Source organism: Salvelinus alpinus, chromosome 2, assembly GCF_045679555.1.
Source record: "Salvelinus alpinus chromosome 2, SLU_Salpinus.1, whole genome shotgun sequence".
Taxonomy (NCBI): domain Eukaryota; kingdom Metazoa; phylum Chordata; class Actinopteri; order Salmoniformes; family Salmonidae; genus Salvelinus; species Salvelinus alpinus.
The window spans coordinates 31,598,686-31,616,948 of NC_092087.1; the positions used below are offsets into that span (position 1 = coordinate 31,598,686).

At 48.9% G+C, this 18,263-nt stretch overlaps 1 protein-coding gene across 9 annotated transcripts in view; it reads left to right on the forward strand.

The window, feature by feature from the left end:
- LOC139558886 (forkhead box protein P4-like) overlaps positions 1–18,263 on the forward strand; it is a 168,172-nt gene that overhangs the window by 90,254 nt on the left and 59,655 nt on the right. For all 9 annotated transcript variants that reach the window (XM_071374402.1, XM_071374415.1, XM_071374423.1 and 6 more), the window contains exon 3: positions 1,336–1,425. In XM_071374402.1, the coding sequence (XP_071230503.1) occupies positions 1,336–1,425 (90 nt within the window). The remainder of the gene's footprint in view (positions 1–1,335; positions 1,426–18,263) is intronic.

Sequence of the window (18,263 nt, forward strand, 5' to 3'; positions counted from 1 at the left end):
GTGTATGTGTGTGTATGTGCGTGTACTTGGTTCTGTCTGCGTGTTTTGGACACTAGATTGAGACCTCTCTCTCATGTGTTCAAACAGAGACATGGCCTCGGGAACTCTCACCCTGCCAGAAAGACTGTCTCCACACACACCCTGAGGGGAAAAGGACAAGGAATAATAGAGGGATGAAAGGAGAGAGAAAAGGGGAGGGAGGGAGAGAGCGGGAGGAATGCCTATTTTTTGCTGTTTGTAGGGATAGTGTGAATAGGCAGCACTTGAGGGCAGCAAAATAAGGAAGGAGAGTGAAAAGGAGGTAGAGAGAGGGTAGGATGGAGGAACAGTGTGTCAAAACTCTAGGACACAGATTCACACCACATTGGCTCACACACATATTCACTGACACACTTTACCCTGAGTGGATGCAAAGAGCCCACTTGGCACCCTGATAGAGAGTTGTAGAGAGGGAGATGGGGAATGAAGAAGGGAGAAGCAGGGTGAGGGGAAAGGAGGGGGAAGAGGGGAGGATGCAATGGGAGATGGTTATGGAAGGGAAAAGACACACAGGAAGGGTGCAGTCAAGTGAGGGAAGAGGCAGGGAGGAGAGAAAAGGAGGGAGAACCACACACAGTGTTATGCCAGGTGGGATTCTCTGGTGTTGAGGAAATCAGACATGGCAGCTTGGCAGAGGGAGTGGGCACTGGGGTATGGTGTGTGTGTGTGTGTGTGTGTGTGTGTGTGTGTGTGTGTGTGTGTGTGGCAGGCTGCCATGTCTGAGTGTGTGGTTACTAGTGTGTGTCTGTGAGTAGTGAGTTACCATACCTGTGTGTGTGTGTGTGTGTGTGTGTGTGTGTGTGTGTGTGTGTGTGTGTGTGTGTGTGTGTGTGTGTGTGTGTGTGTGTGTGTGTGGGTGTGTGTGTGTGTGTGTGTGTGTGTGTGTGTGTGTGTGTGTGTGTGTGTGTGTGTGTGTGTGTGTGGGTGTGTGTGGGTGTGTGTGGGGGTGTGTGTGGGTGTGTGTGAATACATCTGTTGAAAGGGTTATGAGGTGCCAGGTTGAGACCCTCCTCATTGTCTAGCCCCACCTCTCTTTCTCTCTCATTTCAATTCAATTCAAGTGGCTTTATTGGCATGAAAAACATATTTTTACATTGCCAAAGCAAGTGAAATGGATAAACAAAAATGAAATAAACAATAAAAATCCCTCTCTCTTTCTCTCTCTCTCTCTCTCTCTCTCTCTCTCTCTCTCTCTCTCTCTCTCTCTCTCTCTCTCTCTCTCTCTCTCTCTCTCTCTCTCTCTCTCTCTCTCTCTCTCTCTCTCTCTCTCTCTCTCTCTCTCTCCCCCACCACCAGGCCCTGCAGGCAGCCAGACAGTTCCTCCTCCAACAGGCCTCTGGACTCAACTCTCCCAGCAGCAACGAGGTGAAACAGAGCCCGGTGCAGGTCAGAACACGCACACAAACACACGCACTCAAACACACACAGTACGCATCTCTCTCTTTCTCCCTCTCTCTGTCTTCCTATGTCTTTCTCTCTATCTCTCTCTCCCTCTCTCTGTCTTCCTATGTATTTCTCTCTCTCTTTCTCCCTCTCTCTGTCTTCCTATGTCTTTCTCTCTCTCTCTCTCCCTCTCTCTGTCTTCCTATGTCTTTCTCTCTCTCTCTCTCCCTCTCTCTGTCTTCCTATGTCTTTCTCTCTCTCTTTCTCCCTCTCTCTGTCTTCCTATGTCTTTCTCTCTCTCTTTCTCCCTCTCTCTGTCTTCCTATGTCTTTCTCTCTCTCTCTCTCTCTCTCACTTTCTCCCTCTCTCCGTCTCCCTCTCTCTCTCTCTCTCTCTCTCCCCCCCCCTCTCTCTCTCTCTCTCTCTCAATTCAATTCAATTCAATTCAAGGGGCTTTATTGGCATGGGAAACATGTGTTAACATTGCCAAAGCAAGTGAGGTAGGTAATATACAAAAGTCAAATAAACAATAAAAATGAACAGTAAACATTACACATACAGAAGTTTCAAAACAATAAAGACATTACAAATGTCATATTATATATATGCAGTGTTGTAACAATGTACAAATGGTTAAAGCACACAAGTTAAAATAAATAAACATAAATATGGGTTGTATTTACAGTGGTGTTTGTTCTTCACTGGTTGCCCTTTTCTTGTGGCAACAGGTCACAAATCTTGCTGCTGTGATGGCACACTGTGGAATTTCACCCAGTAGATATGGGAGTTTATCAAAATTGGATTTGTTTTCGAATTCTTTGTGGATCTGTGTAATCTGAGGGAAATATGTCTCTCTAATATGGTCATACATTGGGCAGGAGGTTAGGAAGTGCAGCTCAGTTTCCACCTCATTTTGTGGGCAGTGTGCACATAGCCTGTCTTCTCTTGAGAGCCATGTCTGCCTACGGCGGCCTTTCTCAATAGCAAGGCTATGCTCACTGAGTCTGTACATAGTCAAAGCTTTCCTTAAGTTTGGGTCAGTCACAGTGGTCAGGTATTCTGCCACTGTGTACTCTCTGTTTAGGGCCAAATAGCATTCTAGTTTGCTCTGTTTTTTTGTTAATTCTTTCCAATGTGTCAAGTAATTATCTTTTTGTTTTCTCATGATTTGGTTGGGTCTAATTGTGCTGTTGTCCTGGGGCTCTGTGGGGTGTGTTTGTGTTTGTGAACAGAGCCCTAGGACCAGCTTGCTTAGGGGACTCTTCTCCAGGTTCATCTCTCTGTAGGTGATGGCTTTGTTATGGAAGGTTTGGGAATCGCTTCCTTTTAGGTGGTTGTAGAATTTAACGGCTCTTTTCTGGATTTTGATAATTAGTGGGTATCGGCCTAATTCTGCTCTGCATGCATTATTTGGTGTTCTACGTTGTACACGGAGGATATTTTTGCAGAATTCTGCATGCAGAGTCTCAATTTGGTGTTTGTCCCATTTTGTGAAATCTTGGTTGGTGAGCGGACCCCAGACCTCACAACCATAAAGGGCAATGGGCTCTATGACTGATTCAAGTATTTTTAGCCAGATCCTAATTGGTATGTTGAAATTTATGTTCCTTTTGATGGCATAGAAGGCCCTTCTTGCCTTGTCTCTCAGATCGTTCACAGCTTTGTGGAAGTTACCTGTGGTGCTGATGTTTAGGCCGAGGTATGTATAGTTTTTTGTGTGCTCTAGGGCAACGGTGTCTAGATGGAATTTGTGATCCTGGTGACTGGACCTTTTTTGGAACACCATTATTTTGGTCTTACTGAGATTTACTGTCAGGGCCCAGGTCTGACAGAATCTGTGCAGAAGATCTAGGTGCTGCTGTAGGCCCTCCTTGGTTGGTGACAGAAGCACCAGATCATCAGCAAACAGTAGACATTTGACTTCGGATTCTAGTAGGGTGAGACCGGGTGCTGCAGACTGTTCTAGTGCCCGCGCCAATTCGTTGATATATATGTTGAAGAGGGTGGGGCTTAAGCTGCATCCCTGTCTCACCCCACGACCCTGTGTGAAGAAATGTGTGTGTTTTTTGCCAATTTTAACCGCACACTTGTTGTTTGTGTACATGGATTTTATAATGTCGTATGTTTTACCCCCAACACCACTTTCCATCAATTTGTATAGCAGACCCTCATGCCAAATTGAGTCGAAGGCTTTTTTGAAATCAACAAAGCATGAGAAGACTTTGCCTTTGTTTTGGTTTGTTTGGTTGTCAATTAGGGTGTGTAGGGTGAATACATGGTCTGTTGTACGGTAATTTGGTAAAAAGCCAATTTGACATTTGCTCAGTACATTGTTTTCATTGAGGAAATGTACGAGTCTGCTGTTAATGATAATGCAGAGTATTTTCCCAAGGTTACTGTTGACGCATATTCCACGGTAGTTATTGGGGTCAAATTTGTCTCCACTTTTGTGGATTGGGGTGATCAGTCCTTGGTTCCAAATATTGGGGAAGATGCCAGAGCTAAGGACGATGTTAAAGAGTTTTAGTATAGCCAATTGGAATTTGTTGTCTGTATATTTGATCATTTCATTAAGGATACCATCAACACCACAGGCCTTTTTGGGTTTGAGGGTTTTTATTTTGTCCTGTAACTCATTCAAGGTAATTGGAGAATCCAATGGGTTCTGGTAGTCTTTAATAGTTGATTCTAGGATTTGTATTTGATCATGTATATGTTTTTGTTCTTTATTCTTTGTTATAGAGCCAAAAAGATTGGAGAAGTGGTTTACCCATACATCTCCATTTTGGATAGATAATTCTTCGTGTTGTTGTTTGTTTAGTGTTTTCCAATTTTCCCAGAATTGGTTAGAGTCTATGGAGTCTTCAATTACATTGAGCTGATTTCTGACGTGCTGTTCCTTCTTTTTCCGTAGTGTATTTCTGTATTGTTTTAGTGATTCGCCATAGTGAAGGCGTAGACTCAGGTTTTCCGGGTCTCTATGTTTTTGGTTGGACAGGTTCCTCAATTTATTTCTTAGATTTTTGCATTCTTTATCAAACCATTTGTCATTGTTGTTCATTTTCTTCGGTTTTCTATTTGAGATTTTTAGATTTGATAGGGAAGCTGAGAGGTCAAATATACTGTTAAGATTTTCTACTGCCAAGTTTACACCTTCACTATTGCAGTGGAACATTTTACCCAGGAAGTTGTCTAAAAGGGATTGAATTTGCTGTTGCCTAATTGTTTTTTGGTAGGTTTCCAAACTGCATTCCTTCCATCTATAGCATTTCTTAATGTTACTCAGTTCCTTTGGCTTTGATGCCTCATGATTGAGTATTGCTCTGTTCAAGTAGACTGTGATTTTGCTGTGGTCTGATAGGGGTGTCAGTGGGCTGACTGTGAACGCTCTGAGAGACTCTGGGTTGAGGTCAGTGATAAAGTAGTCTACAGTGCTACTGCCAAGAGATGAGCTATAGGTGAACCTACCATAGGAGTCCCCTCGAAGCCTACCATCTCTCTCTCTCTCTCTCTCTCTCTCTCTCTCTCTCTCTCTCTCTCTCTCTCTCTCTCTCTCTCTCTCTCTCTCTCTCTCTCTCTCTCTCTCTCTCTCTCTCTCTCTCTCTCTGTGAAAGGGGTCTTTGTAGTGACGGGGCACTAGGCTGTTTTCAGAGCTGAATTCCTCAGTGAGTAGAAAGTGTGGGGTTAGCTAGAGTGCAGGATCCCCACTGACAGACAAACACTTTTCTCTTTTCACTAATGCACACGCAAACATTACACTCATATTACTGTGCCTCAGACTGGGACACTTGTTAGGTCCAAATAAATAACTTGTCTAAAGCAAAGAGTATCATAATAAAGAACAATATAAAGGAGGAAGGGAGAGGAGGAGGTTTTGTTCTGTTGTCAGGATGAAGGGGTGTAGCTCAGAGGTGACGGCCATTCTGGTCCAACAGCGGGGTCTCTCGTTAGGGTCTCTCGTTAGGGTCTCTCGTTAGGGTCTCTCGTTAGGGTCTCTCGTTAAGGTCTCTCGTTAGGGTCTCTCGTTAGGGTCTCTCGTTAAGGTCTCTCGTTAGGGTCTCTCGTTAGGGTCTCTCGTTAGGGCCTCTCGTTAGGGTCTCTCGTTAGGGTCTCTTGTTAGGGTCTCTTGTTAGGGTCTCTCGTTAGGGTCTCTCGTTAGGGTCTCTTGTTAGGGTCTCTCGTTAGGGTCTCTCGTTAGGGTCTCTCGTTAGGGTCTCTTGTTGGGGTCTCTCGTTAAGGTCTCTCGTTAGGGTCTCTCGTTAGGGTCTCTCGTTAGGGTCTCTTGTTGGGGTCTCTCGTTAGGGTCTCTTGTTGGGGTCTCTCGTTAGGGTCTCTCGTTAGGGTCTCTCGTTAGGGTCTCTTGTTGGGGTCTCTCGTTAGGGTCTCTCGTTAGGGTCTCTCGTTAGGGTCTCTTGTTAGGGTCTCTTGTTAGGGTCTCTCGTTAGGGTCTCTTGTTGGGGTCTCTCGTTAGGGTCTCGTTAGGGTCTCTCGTTAGGGTCTCTTGTTGGGGTCTCTCGTTAGGGTCTCTCGTTAGGGTCTCTTGTTAGGGTCTCTCGTTAGGGTCTCTCATTAGGGTCTCTCGTTAGGGTCTCTTGTTGGGGTCTCTCGTTAGGGTCTCTCGTTAGGGTCTCTTGTTAGGGTCTCTCGTTAGGGTCTCTCGTTAGGGTCTCTTGTTGGGGTCTCTCGTTAGGGTCTCTCGTTAGGGTCTCTTGTTAGGGTCTCTTGTTAGGGTCTCTCGTTAGGGTCTCTTGTTGGGGTCTCTCGTTAGGGTCTCTCGTTAGGGTCTCTCGTTAGGGTCTCTCGTTAGGGTCTCTCGTTAGGGTCTCTCGTTAGTGCAGCGCTCTGTTCATAAACAAACATCAATAATTACATTAAACTCTCACTCACTGCTACCACTGCAGAGAAGAAGAACAGAGAAGAGAAAAAAGAAAAGAGGAAGATGAAGATATGACATTCTGAGGTCTAGTGAAGTTAGCTAACAAACTGAGGCAGGATAGAGCTGGAACAACGGATTCTTCCATAACAGATTGGCCCCAAAGGAATTAATTTATTCACAACTTATACCTCACTGTATAAGATAAATGTGATAACACACACACACAGATTTTCACAGAGTTTTGTCTCAAGCCCTTGGGCATTTATCGTTCTCTCGATGGCTATCTCATTCTCTCTCTTTTTGGTCGCTTGCTCATCTACATTCTCTGCCTATCGCCCACTTCTCTGTTGTTTACCCTCTTCTCTTTCGCTCATTCTCTCTCTTTTACTCCATTTCCCTCTCGCTCTAATTTGTCTTGTTTGTTCGTGTCTCGCCTCAGTTCCCCCTGCCTGTACCTCAGTTCCCCCTGCCTGTACCTCAGATCCCCCTGCCTGTACCTCAGTTCCCCCTGCCTGTACCTCAGTTTCCCCTGCCTGTACCTCAGTTCCCCTGCCTGTACCTCAGTTCCCCCTGCCTGTACCTCAGTTCCCCTGCCTGTACCTCAGTTCCCCCTGCCTGTACCTCAGTTCCCCCTGCCTGTACCTCAGTTCCCCTGCCTGTACCTCAGTTCCCCTGCCTGTACCTCAGTTCCCCCTGCCTGTACCTCAGTTCCCCGTGCCTGTACCTCAGTGCCCCCTACCTGCCCCTCTGTTCCCCCTACCTGTACCTCAGTTCCCCCTGCCTGTACCTCAGTTCCCCCTGCCTGTACCTCAGTTCCCCCCGCCTGTACCTCAGTTCCCCCTGCTTGTACCTCAGTTCCCCTGCCTGTACCTCAGTTCCCCTGCCTGTACCTCAGTTCCCCCTGCCTGTACCTTAGTTCCCCCTGCCTGTACCTCAGTTCCCCTGCCTGTACCTCAGTTCCCCCTGCCTGTACCTCAGTTCCCCCTGCCTGTACTTCAGTTCCCCCTGCCTGTACCTCAGTTCCCCCTGCCTGTACCTCAGTTTCCCCTGCCTGTACCTCAGTTCCCCTGCCTGTACCTCAGTTCCCCCTGCCTGTACCTCAGTTCCCCTGCCTGTACCTCAGTTCCCCCTGCCTGTACCTCAGTTCCCCCTGCCTGTACCTCAGTTCCCCTGCCTGTACCTCAGTTCCCCTGCCTGTACCTCAGTTCCCCCTGCCTGTACCTCAGTTCCCCGTGCCTGTACCTCAGTGCCCCCTACCTGCCCCTCTGTTCCCCCTACCTGTACCTCAGTTCCCCCTGCCTGTACCTCAGTTCCCCCTGCCTGTACCTCAGTTCCCCCCGCCTGTAACTTAGTTCCCCCTGCTTGTACCTCAGTTCCCCTGCCTGTACCTCAGTTCCCCTGCCTGTACCTCAGTTCCCCCTGCCTGTACCTCAGTTCCCCCTGCCTGTACCTCAGTTCCCCTGCCTGTACCTCAGTTCCCCGTGCCTGTACCTCAGTTCCCCCTGCCTGTACTTCAGTTCCCCCTGCCTCTACTTCAGTTCCCCCTGCCTGTACCTCAGTTCCCCCTACCTGCCCCTCTGTTCCCCCTACCTGTACCTCAGTTCCCCCTGCCTGTACCTCAGTTCCCCCCGCCTGTACCCCAGTGTCCCCTGCCTGTACCTCAGTTCCCCTACCTGTACCTCAGTTCACCCTGCCTGTTCCCCAGTTCCCCCTGCATGTACCTCAGTTCCCCTGCCTGTTCCTCAGTTCCCCCTGCCTGTACCTCAGTCACCCCTGCCTGTACCTCAGTGTCCCCTCCCTGTACCTCAGTTCCCCCTGCCTGTACCTCAGTTTCCCCTGCCTGTACCTCAGTTCCCCCTGCCTGTACCTCAGTTCCCCCTGCCTGTACCTCAGTTCCCCTACCTGCCCCTCTGGTCCCCTTACCTGTACCTCAGTTCCCCCTACCTGCCCCTCTGTTCCCCCTACCTGTACCTCAGTTCCCGCTGCCAGTACCTCAGTTCCCCCCGCCTGTACCTCAGTGTCCCCTGCCTGTACCTCAGTTCCCCTGCCTGTTCCTCAGTTCCCCCTGCGTGTACCTCAGTCACCCCTGCCTGTACCTCAATGTCCCCTCCCTGTACCTCAGTTCCCCCTGCCTGTACCTCAGTTCCCCTGCCTGTACCTCAGTTCCCCCTGCCTGTACCTCAGTTCCCCCTGCCTGTACCTCAGTTCCCCCTGCCTGTACCTCAGTTCCCCTACCTGCCCATCTGGTCCCCTACCTGTACCTCAGTTCCCCCTGCCTGTACCTCAGTTCCCCTACCTGTACCTCAGTTCCCCCTGCCTGTACCCCAGTTCCCCCTGCCTGTACCCCAGTTCCACCTGCATGTACCTCAGTTCCCCTGCCTGTTCCTCAGTTCCCCCTGCCTGTACCTCAGTTCCCCCTGCCTGTACCCCAGTTCCCCCTGCCTGTACCCCAGTTCCACCTGCATGTACCTCAGTTCCCTCTGCCTGTACTTCAGTTCCCCTACCTGTACCTCAGTTCCCCCTGCCTGTACCCCAGTGTCCCCTCCCTGTACCTCAGTTCCCCCTGCCTGTACCTCAGTTCACCCTGCCTGTTCCCCAGTTCCCCCTGCATGTACCTCAGTTCCCCTGCCTGTTCCTCAGTTCCCCCTGCCTGTACCTCAGTCACCCCTGCCTGTACCTCAGTGTCCCCTCCCTGTACCTCAGTTCCCCCTGCCTGTACCTCAGTTTCCCCCGCCTGTACCTCAGTTCCCCCTGCCTGTACCTCAGTTCCCCCTGCCTGTACCTCAGTTCCCCTACCTGCCCCTCTGGTCCCCTTACCTGTACCTCATTTCCCCCTACCTGCCCCTCTGTTCCCCCTACCTGTACCTCAGTTCCCGCTGCCTGTACCTCAGTTCCCCCCGCCTGTACCTCAGTGTCCCCTGCCTGTACCTCAGTTCCCCTGCCTGTTCCTCAGTTCCCCCTGCGTGTACCTCAGTCACCCCTGCCTGTACCTCAGTGTCCCCTCCCTGTACCTCAGTTCCCCCTGCCTGTACCTCAGTTTCCCCTGCCTGTACCTCAGTTCCCCCTGCCTGTACCTCAGTTCCCCCTGCCTGTACCTCAGTTCCCCCTGCCTGTACCTCAGTTCCCCTACCTGCCCATCTGGTCCCCTACCTGTACCTCAGTTCCCCCTGCCTGTACCTCAGTTCTCCCTGCCTGTACCCCAGTTCCCCCTGCCTGTACCCCAGTTCCACCTGCATGTACCTCAGTTCCCCTGCCTGTTCCTCAGTTCCCCCTGCCTGTACCTCAGTTCCCCCTGCCTGTACCCCAGTTCCCCCTGCCTGTACCCCAGTTCCACCTGCATGTACCTCAGTTCCCCCTGCCTGTACCTCAGTTCCCCTACCTGTACCCCAGTTCCCCTGGCCTGTACCCCAGTTCCACCTGCATGTACCTCAGTTCCCCTGCCTGTTCCTCAGTTCCCCCTGTCTGTACCTCAGTCACCCCTGCCTGTACCTCAGTGTCCCCTCCCTGTACCTCAGTTCCCCCTGCCTGTACCTCAGTTCCCCCTGCCTGTACCTCAGTCACCCCTGCCTGTACCTCAGTTCCCCCCGCCTGTACCTCAGTTTCCCCTGCCTGTACCTCAGTGTCCCCTGCCTGTACCTCAGTCACCCCTGCCTGAACCTCAGTGTCCCCTCCCTGTACCTCAGTCACCCCTGCCTGTACCTCAGTGTCCCCTCCCTGTACCTCAGTTCCCCCTGCCTGTACCTCAGTTTCCCCTGCATGTACCTCAGTTCCCCTGCCTGTTCCTCAGTTCCCCCTGCCTGTACCTCAGTTCCCCCTGCATGTACCTCAGTTCCCCTGCCTGTTCCTCAGTTCCGCCTGCCTGTACCTCAGTCACCCCTGCCTGTACCTCAGTGTCCCCTCCCTGTACCTCAGTTCCCCCTGCCTGTACCTCAGTTTACCCTGCCTGTACCTCAGGTCCCCCTTCCCATACCTCCATCTCTCCGTCTCCTGTCTCCTCTCTCCTCTCTCTCTCTCTCTCTCTTCTCCCTCTCTATGTCTCCTGTCTCCCCTCTCTCTCTCTCTCTCTGCTCTCTCTCTCTCTCTCTCTCTCTCTCTTCTCTCTCTCTCCTCCCTCTCTCTGTCTTCTGTCTCCTCTCGCCTCTCTCTCTCTCTCTCTCTCTCTCTCTCTCTCTCTCTCTCTCTCTCTCTCTCTCTCTCTCTCTCTCTCTCTCTCTCTCTCTCTCTCTCTCTCTCTCTCTCTCTTCTCTCTCTCTCCTCTCTCCTCTCTCCTCTCTCCTCTCTCCTCTCTCCTCTCTCCTCTCTCCTGTCTCCTCTCTCTCTCTCGCTCTGTTCCAAGTGACTATAAGCTCAACAGCACCTTTATAATTTCATATCTTGGTAGCTCCACTGAAGTAATTGATGCAATCATACAATGGCAGAGAGGAAGAATGAGTGAGAGGGTGTGTGAGTGAGTGCTGCAGGGGAAAAGGCATTTAATCCAGTCAATTCAGAGGAGCGACTGAGCGACTGGTGACACAGCGACTCACTTCAGGCACAAAATGGCTGCTGCTCAGGTTGGGCTCTCACACATGCAAATGAGGCCTAACGAATAATGGAATCTTCTGGAGCTCGATAATTAGATGGTTCTCTTCTCTCTGGGGGAGCGAGAGTGACGAAGAGGGAGAGAGACAGAGAGAGGGGAGAAAGTTCCACTGCTCTCCTTCCTTTCCCCATTATATGTCTTCATATCTCACCTTTTTTATTATTATTATTACTTTTTCAAATTAGTTTTTTAATGATAGGGGAAGTTTGGGACCGAGCGGAAATATGTCTTTAATGACGTCATATTCCCTAAAGCCCTGTGGTCAAAAGTAGTGTTCTGTAGTGCTACAGTGGTAATTCCTTCTGTAACGTCTCTCTGTCTGACCTGACACATGCTCATCACAATGCAGTCTGTGCCACCCACACTTGGCACACACACACGTTTGGTACAGTTGGCACACACACGCACACAATTGGCACACACATTTGGCTCCAGACCATGTATGTATGTGTGTGTAATCGAATAGCTTGGCGTGTGTGGAATGTCCTGTTTTCATGTATTATTAAGGAGCTTGTTTAATTAGAAAAAATGAAGACTCATTAGAGAAATGCTAATTAGCTTCCCTCCCTCCCGGTCTTCTCTGTGTCAGTGGAGAGAGCCTGGCACCGGCACTAAGGGAGAGAGAAAGAACAGGGGGGGGGGGGGGGGGGGCTATGGCCCCTTCACAGATCAAATGATACTAAATAAAAGAACACAGTGTTGATTTCACATTGCTTAGTTTAGATGAACTTCAGGTTACTTTAGAATGTCTTTAGCATTACTTGTGAATGCTAAACCCGGTTCATTTTCCACCCAACTTGTGTCTGTCACATCAGATTGAACTCTGCTTTGTGTCAGAATAGACAAGTCCTTACCCCTAGTCTGACCCTGAAACCAGTGGAGGCTGCTGATGGGAGGACGGCTCATAATAATGGCTGGAACAGAGCGAATGGAATAGCATCAAACTATATGTTTGATGGATTTGATACCATTCCACTAATTCCACTCCAGCCATTACCACGAGCCCGTCCTCCCCAATTAAGGTGCCACCAACCTCCTGTGCCTGAAACAGACTTATCTAAGCCATACTTATCTAATTCAGACTTTCCTCAAATAAAGTTCACCACTAAATCTTGATGACTTCATGTAATTCTTAAACTGAAAGTTTATGGGTGAGGACTCCACTGTTTCTCTATGCGTACTGGGCATGTTAGCTTGTTTTGATAACCTAAAAGGTCCGTTTAAGTTCATTTGAGGTTAGCCCAGACTAGTTCTGAGAGCTTACAGAGCCAGCCAGTGAATCAGGGGCTAAGACCTATTTCACTTCAAACAGTTTGCCCTGCAGACAGTTTCTATGCTTTTTTCCCCAAAGTGTTTTTCCCAAAGCACTCCTTTTGTCCACTCAATGAAAGTGCTTAGTTGGCAGTTTTTCTCATTTTATTTGATATGGGGGGGGGGGGGGGGGTATTGGGGTTATATGGTGTATTGACAGTGTGTGAAAAGAGGATGGGGGTAGAGGGATAGGGGTATATAGGGGGAGAGTTCTGTTCTGGTGCTGGAGTGAAGGGAGGATGAAGAGGGAGAGGAGGGAGGGATAGTGGGGAGGGGATGGAGAGGGATAGTGGGGAGGGGATGGAGAGGGAGAGGAGGGAGGGATAGTGGGGAGGGGATGGAGAGGGAGAGGAGGGAGGGATAGTGGGGAGGGGATGGAGAGGGAGAGGAGGGAGGGATAGTGGGGAGGGGATGGCGAGGGAGGGGAGGGAGGGATAGTGGGGAGGGGAGGGGAGAGGGAGAGGAGGGAGGGATAGCGGGAAGGGGAGGGAGAGGGAGAGGAGGGAGGGATAGTGGGGAGGGGATGGAGAGGGAGAGGAGGGAGGGATAGTGGGGAGGGGAGAGGGAGAGGAGGGAGGGGATGGAGAGGGAGAGGAGGGAGGGATAGTGGGGACGGGAGGGAGAGGGAGGGGAGGGAGGGATAGTGGGGAGGGGATGGAGAGGGAGGGGAGAGGAGGGAGGGATAGTGGGGAGGGGATGGAGAGGGAGAGGAGGGAGGGATAGTGGGGAGGGGATGGAGAGGGAGGGGAGAGGAGGGAGGGATAGTGGGGAGGGGATGGAGAGGGAGAGGAGGGAGGGATAGGGAGGGGAGGGGAGGGAGGGATAGTGGGGAGGGGATGGAGAGGGAGAGGAGGGAGGGATAGTGGGGAGGGGAGGGAGAGGGAGAGGAGGGAGGGTGGGATAGTGGGGAGGGGAGGGGAGGGAGAGGGAGAGGAGGGAGGGATAGTGGGGAGGGGATGGAGAGGGAGAGGAGGGAGGGATAGTGGGGAGGGGATGGAGAGGGAGAGGAGGGAGGGATAGTGGGGAGGGAGAGGGAGAGGAGGGAGGGAGGGATAGTGGGGAGGGGAGGGAGAGGGAGGGTTTGGGTCTGGGTGGAGTGGAGTGTGAAACTCTATTTTGTGATTTGAAACATGAGTGAAATCAGTAATGAAGGCGGGTCGATAACGGCCTCTTACACTTCTCTCTGAAGTACCCAAAGTGTGTGTGTGTGTGTCGTCCCCTCTGGAAATGTGTTGTCATTTTTATTCTGAGGCACTGGGGCGTTAGATGGAGAGAGTGGAGGGGGTTGGAAAGGAGGAGGGGTAAAGGAGGGGGATTTTCCACTTGAACTTGCTGGTCTCAGGCCGTCCGCTCCAGAAGGGTTTTTCCATTTGTCTGGCCCGTCAGAAGGGGGTGTGTGTTTGTGTGCATGTATACTGACCTTGTGCCATCCCGGTATATCCTGTAATACCGGCACTGAACACAAGCAGGCTATTTTCAAATCACAGTGAGCCTCTTTAATCCGAAGGTTAGTAATGCCAACAAATGTAAAACCCCATAGCGAATGCATAGCTAAATGCTAACAAGCATTTTTATACAGTCTCTGACAAACTATTTGCAGGACAAACATCCCAGCTCATAAAGTTATACAAGTAACTTAAAAATGCAACTCCCAGTTTGCTGCACACAACAACATTAGACAGCAAGGCTCTTGATTGAGGAGGGGATTCTCTGCTTCTACCAAGAAGATAACCACTTAGCTAGATAACTAGCTACTCAATTAGAACATCAAATGCACAGCTGCAGAGCATTTAGCACATTTTAAGCGTTTAATCACAAGAATGCCTTCAGATTATTGTGATTTTGCTATTGCAAATGTTTGAAGGCCTTATGTGGCCAAATGATACCTCTGATCCTGTGCTATCCATTTATGTTTTTTCTATGTTCTATTTACATCTGTAAATCAACCATTGACATCAAGCCACACCCAGACATGATTACAGACACCTGTGGGTCCTTCCAAACGGTATAAAGTAGTGACCCGCAGTGTTGGTCATGATACCCTGATGAAGACGAAGTCGAAACGTAGCTTGTTAAATGACTGCATCTGAAGCCTCTCTGGCCAACCGACATCATGTTCTTCTGGACGTGTGTTCCTTCCACTCTCTGTGGTATCTCGAATCCCTCTCTCCTCTCACTAGCAACGTCATGACATGGTTATACTTACTACCTACTCCTCCACAGGTCTTCACAGGACTGTGGAAGAATTTAGTCCATTTAAATAAATAATACAGTATCCATCCAGTCTGTCCTCCCTGTAAGGCCCATGTAGTTTTCTTTAGATAGGGGTGGAGAGAAGGCCTGGTATCTTCTGTTCCAGGTAGAGACAGGCTGTCTATTAGAGACAAACACCTGGTAACCCATTGGTGTGTTTGTCATCAGCTCTGTAATGAGAGTCTTCATTCTCTATACACACACTCATATGATAGGCCTCAACCTTCATTTTCAGAACACGCACACGCGAGCGCGCACACACTCATACACACTGACACGCACATGCAGCCTTCACCCTTCTCATAAAATAATTCCCCGGGAACTGTTTGAAGCGGGCAGTGCGACGCTTTAAACGCTAGCCCCACCTGGCTTCCCTCATCAGTTCCCGCCTGAGAAATGTGGCCCCTGCCCCTGGTAGACATTAAAGAAAGGGAGAGGGGGAGTTTCAGACAATAGAGACATTTAGGAGAGGAGAGGAGAGGAGAGGAGAGGAGAGGAGAGGAGGGGAGGGGAGGGGAGGGGAGGGGGGGGGGAGGGGAGAAGAGAGGAGAAGAGAGGAGAGGTGAGGAGAGGAGAGGAGAGGAGAGGAGAAGAGGGGAGAGGAGGGGAGAGGAGAGGAGAAGAGAGGAGAGGAGAGGGGAGAAGAGGGGAGAAGAGGGGAGAAAAGGGGAGAAGAGGGGAGAAGAGGGGAGGGGAGGTGTGTGTCATTCTATTTCTCTCTCCTTCTCCTTCTCCTTGTCATTGTTTCAGTGATCTGCCTCTTGTGTGTCCCCATATAGCGTCAGGCAGGATAGATCACTTAGATGGAGAGGCTGTTTATACTCTGATTATAGGGTCCTTTCTCTCACATCACTCTTCTGGGCAACCGTCACACACTCAGACACAGTCATATACATGTACACACAGTCATATACATGTACACACAGTCATATACATGTACACACAGTCATATACATGTACACACAGTCATATACATGTACACACAGTCATATACATGCACACACAGTCATATACATGTACACACAGTCATATACATGTACACATATACATGTACACACAGTCATATACATGTACACACAGTCATATACATGTACACACAGTCATATACATGCACACACAGTCATATACATGTACACACAGTCATATACATGTACACACAGTCATATACATGTACACACAGTCATATACATGCACACACAGTCATATACATGCACACACAGTCATATACATGTACACACAGTCATATACATGTACACACAGTCATATACATGCACACACAGTCATATACATGCACACACAGTCATATACATGTACACACAGTCATATACATGTACACACAGTCATATACATGTACACACAGTCATATACATATACACACAGTCATATACATGCACACACAGTCATATACATGTACACACAGTCATATACATGTACACACAGTCATATACATGTACACACAGTCATATACATGCACACACAGTCATATACATGTACACAACACAATAATCAAAACACTCACAGAGGGTAAGTGGGGGAAGGAGGCATGGTGTGAATTACTGTCAATTCTGTACATTGTTAGTCTAACAGGGATGCACAGATACCATTTCTCTTCTCTCACCATACTGTGCCACACATGTCTGTGTGTGTGAAGAAAACTACAATTTAACATGAATATTACACGCAATGAAAAATATTCATGTTTGTGAGTGTGTGTGTGTGTGTGTGTGTGTGTGTGTGTGTGTGTGTGTGTGTGTGTGTGTGTGTGTGTGTGTGTGTGTGTGTGTGTGTGTGTGTGTGTGTGTGTGTGTGTGTGTGTGTGTGTGTGTGTGTGTGTGTGTGTGTGTGTGTGTGTGTGTGTGTGTGTGTGTGTGTGTGTGTGTGTGTGTGTACAGTCGTGGCCAAAAGTGTTGAGAATGACACAAATATTACTTTTCACAAAGGCTGCTGCCTCAGTTTGTATGATGGCAATTTGCATATACACCAGAATGTTATGAAGAGTGATCAGATGAATTGCAATTTATTGCAAAGTCCCTCTTTGCCATGCAAATGAACTGAATGAACTGAAAACATTTCCACTGCATTTCAGCCCTGCCACGAAAGGACCAGCTGACATCATGTCAGTGATTCTCTCGTTAACACAGGTGTGAGTGTTGACGAGGACAAGGCTGGAGATCACTCTGTCATGCTGATTGAGTTCAAATAACAGACTGGAAGCTTCAAAAGGAGGGTGGTGCTTGGAATCATTGTTCTTCCTCTGTCAACCATGGTTACCTGCAAGGAAACACGTGCTGTCATCATTGCTTTGCACAAAAAGGGCTTCACAGGCAAGGATATTGCTGCCAGTAAGATTGCCCCTAAATCAACCATTTATCGGATCATCAAGAAACTTCAAGGAGAGCGGTTCAATTGTTGTGAAGAAGGCTTCAGGGCGCCCAAGAAAGTCCAGCAAGCACCAGGACCGTCTCCTAAAGTTGAGTCAGCTGCGGGATCGGGCCACCACCAGTATAGAGCTTGCTCAGGAATGGCAGCAGGCAGGTGTGAGTGCATCTGCACGCACAGTGAGGCGAAGACTTTTGGAGGATGGCCTGGTGTCAAGAAGGGCAGCAAAGAAGCCACTTCTCTCCAGGAAAAACATCAGGGACAGACTGATATTATGCAAAAGGTACAGGGATTGGACTGCTGAGGACTGGGGTCAAGTAATTTTCTCTGATGAATCCCCTTTCCGATTGTTTGGGGCATCCGAAAAAAAGCTTGTCCGGAGAAGACAAGGTGAGCGCTACCATCAGTCCTGTGTCATGCCAACAGTAAAGCATCCTGAGACCATTCATGTGTGGGGTTGCTTCTCAGCCAAGGGAGTGGGCTCACTCACAATTTTGCCTAAGAACACAGCCATGAATAAAGAATGGTACCAACACATCCTCCGAGAGCAACTTCTCCCAACCATCCAGGAACAGTTTGGTGACGAACAATGCCTTTTCCAGCATGATGAAGCACCTTGCCATAAGGCGAAAGTTATAACTAAGTGGCTCGGGGAACAAAACATTAATATTTTGGGTCCATGGCCAGGAAACTCCCCAGACCTTAATCCCATTGAGAACTTGTGGTCAATCCTCAAGAGGCGGGTGGACAAACAAAACCCCACAAATTCTGACAAACTCCAAGCATTGGATTATGCAAGAATGGGCTGCCATCAGTCAGGATGTGGCCCAGAAGTTAATTGACAGCATGCCAGGGCAGATTGCAGAGGTCTTGAAAAAGAATGGTCAACACTGCAAATATTGACTCTTTGCATCAACTCAATAAAAGCCTTTGACACTTAAGGGCTGCAAGCCCGAGGTCGGTACACTTATGACAACATCCAGCTCAAGTGCAGGGCGCGAAATTCAAAATCTATTTTTTTTTTATATTTAACTTTCACACATTAACAAGTCCAATACAGCATTTGAAAGATAAACATCTTGTGAATCCAGCCAACATGTCCGATTTTTAAAATGTTTTACAGCGAAAACACCACGTATATTTATGTTAGTTCACCACCAAATACAAAAGAGGCCAGACATTTTTCACAGCACAGGTAGCATGCACAAAGCCAACCTAACTAACCAAGATCCAACCAAACAAACCTAGAAACAACTTCCTCAGATGACAGTCCTATAACATGTTACACAATAAATCTATGTTTTGTTCGAAAAATGTGCATATTTGAGCTATAAATCAGTTTTACATTACTGCTACCATCATAGCTACAGTCAGAAATAGCACGGGAGTAGCCAGAGTAAATACAGACACCAACGTCAACTACCTAATTACTCATCATAA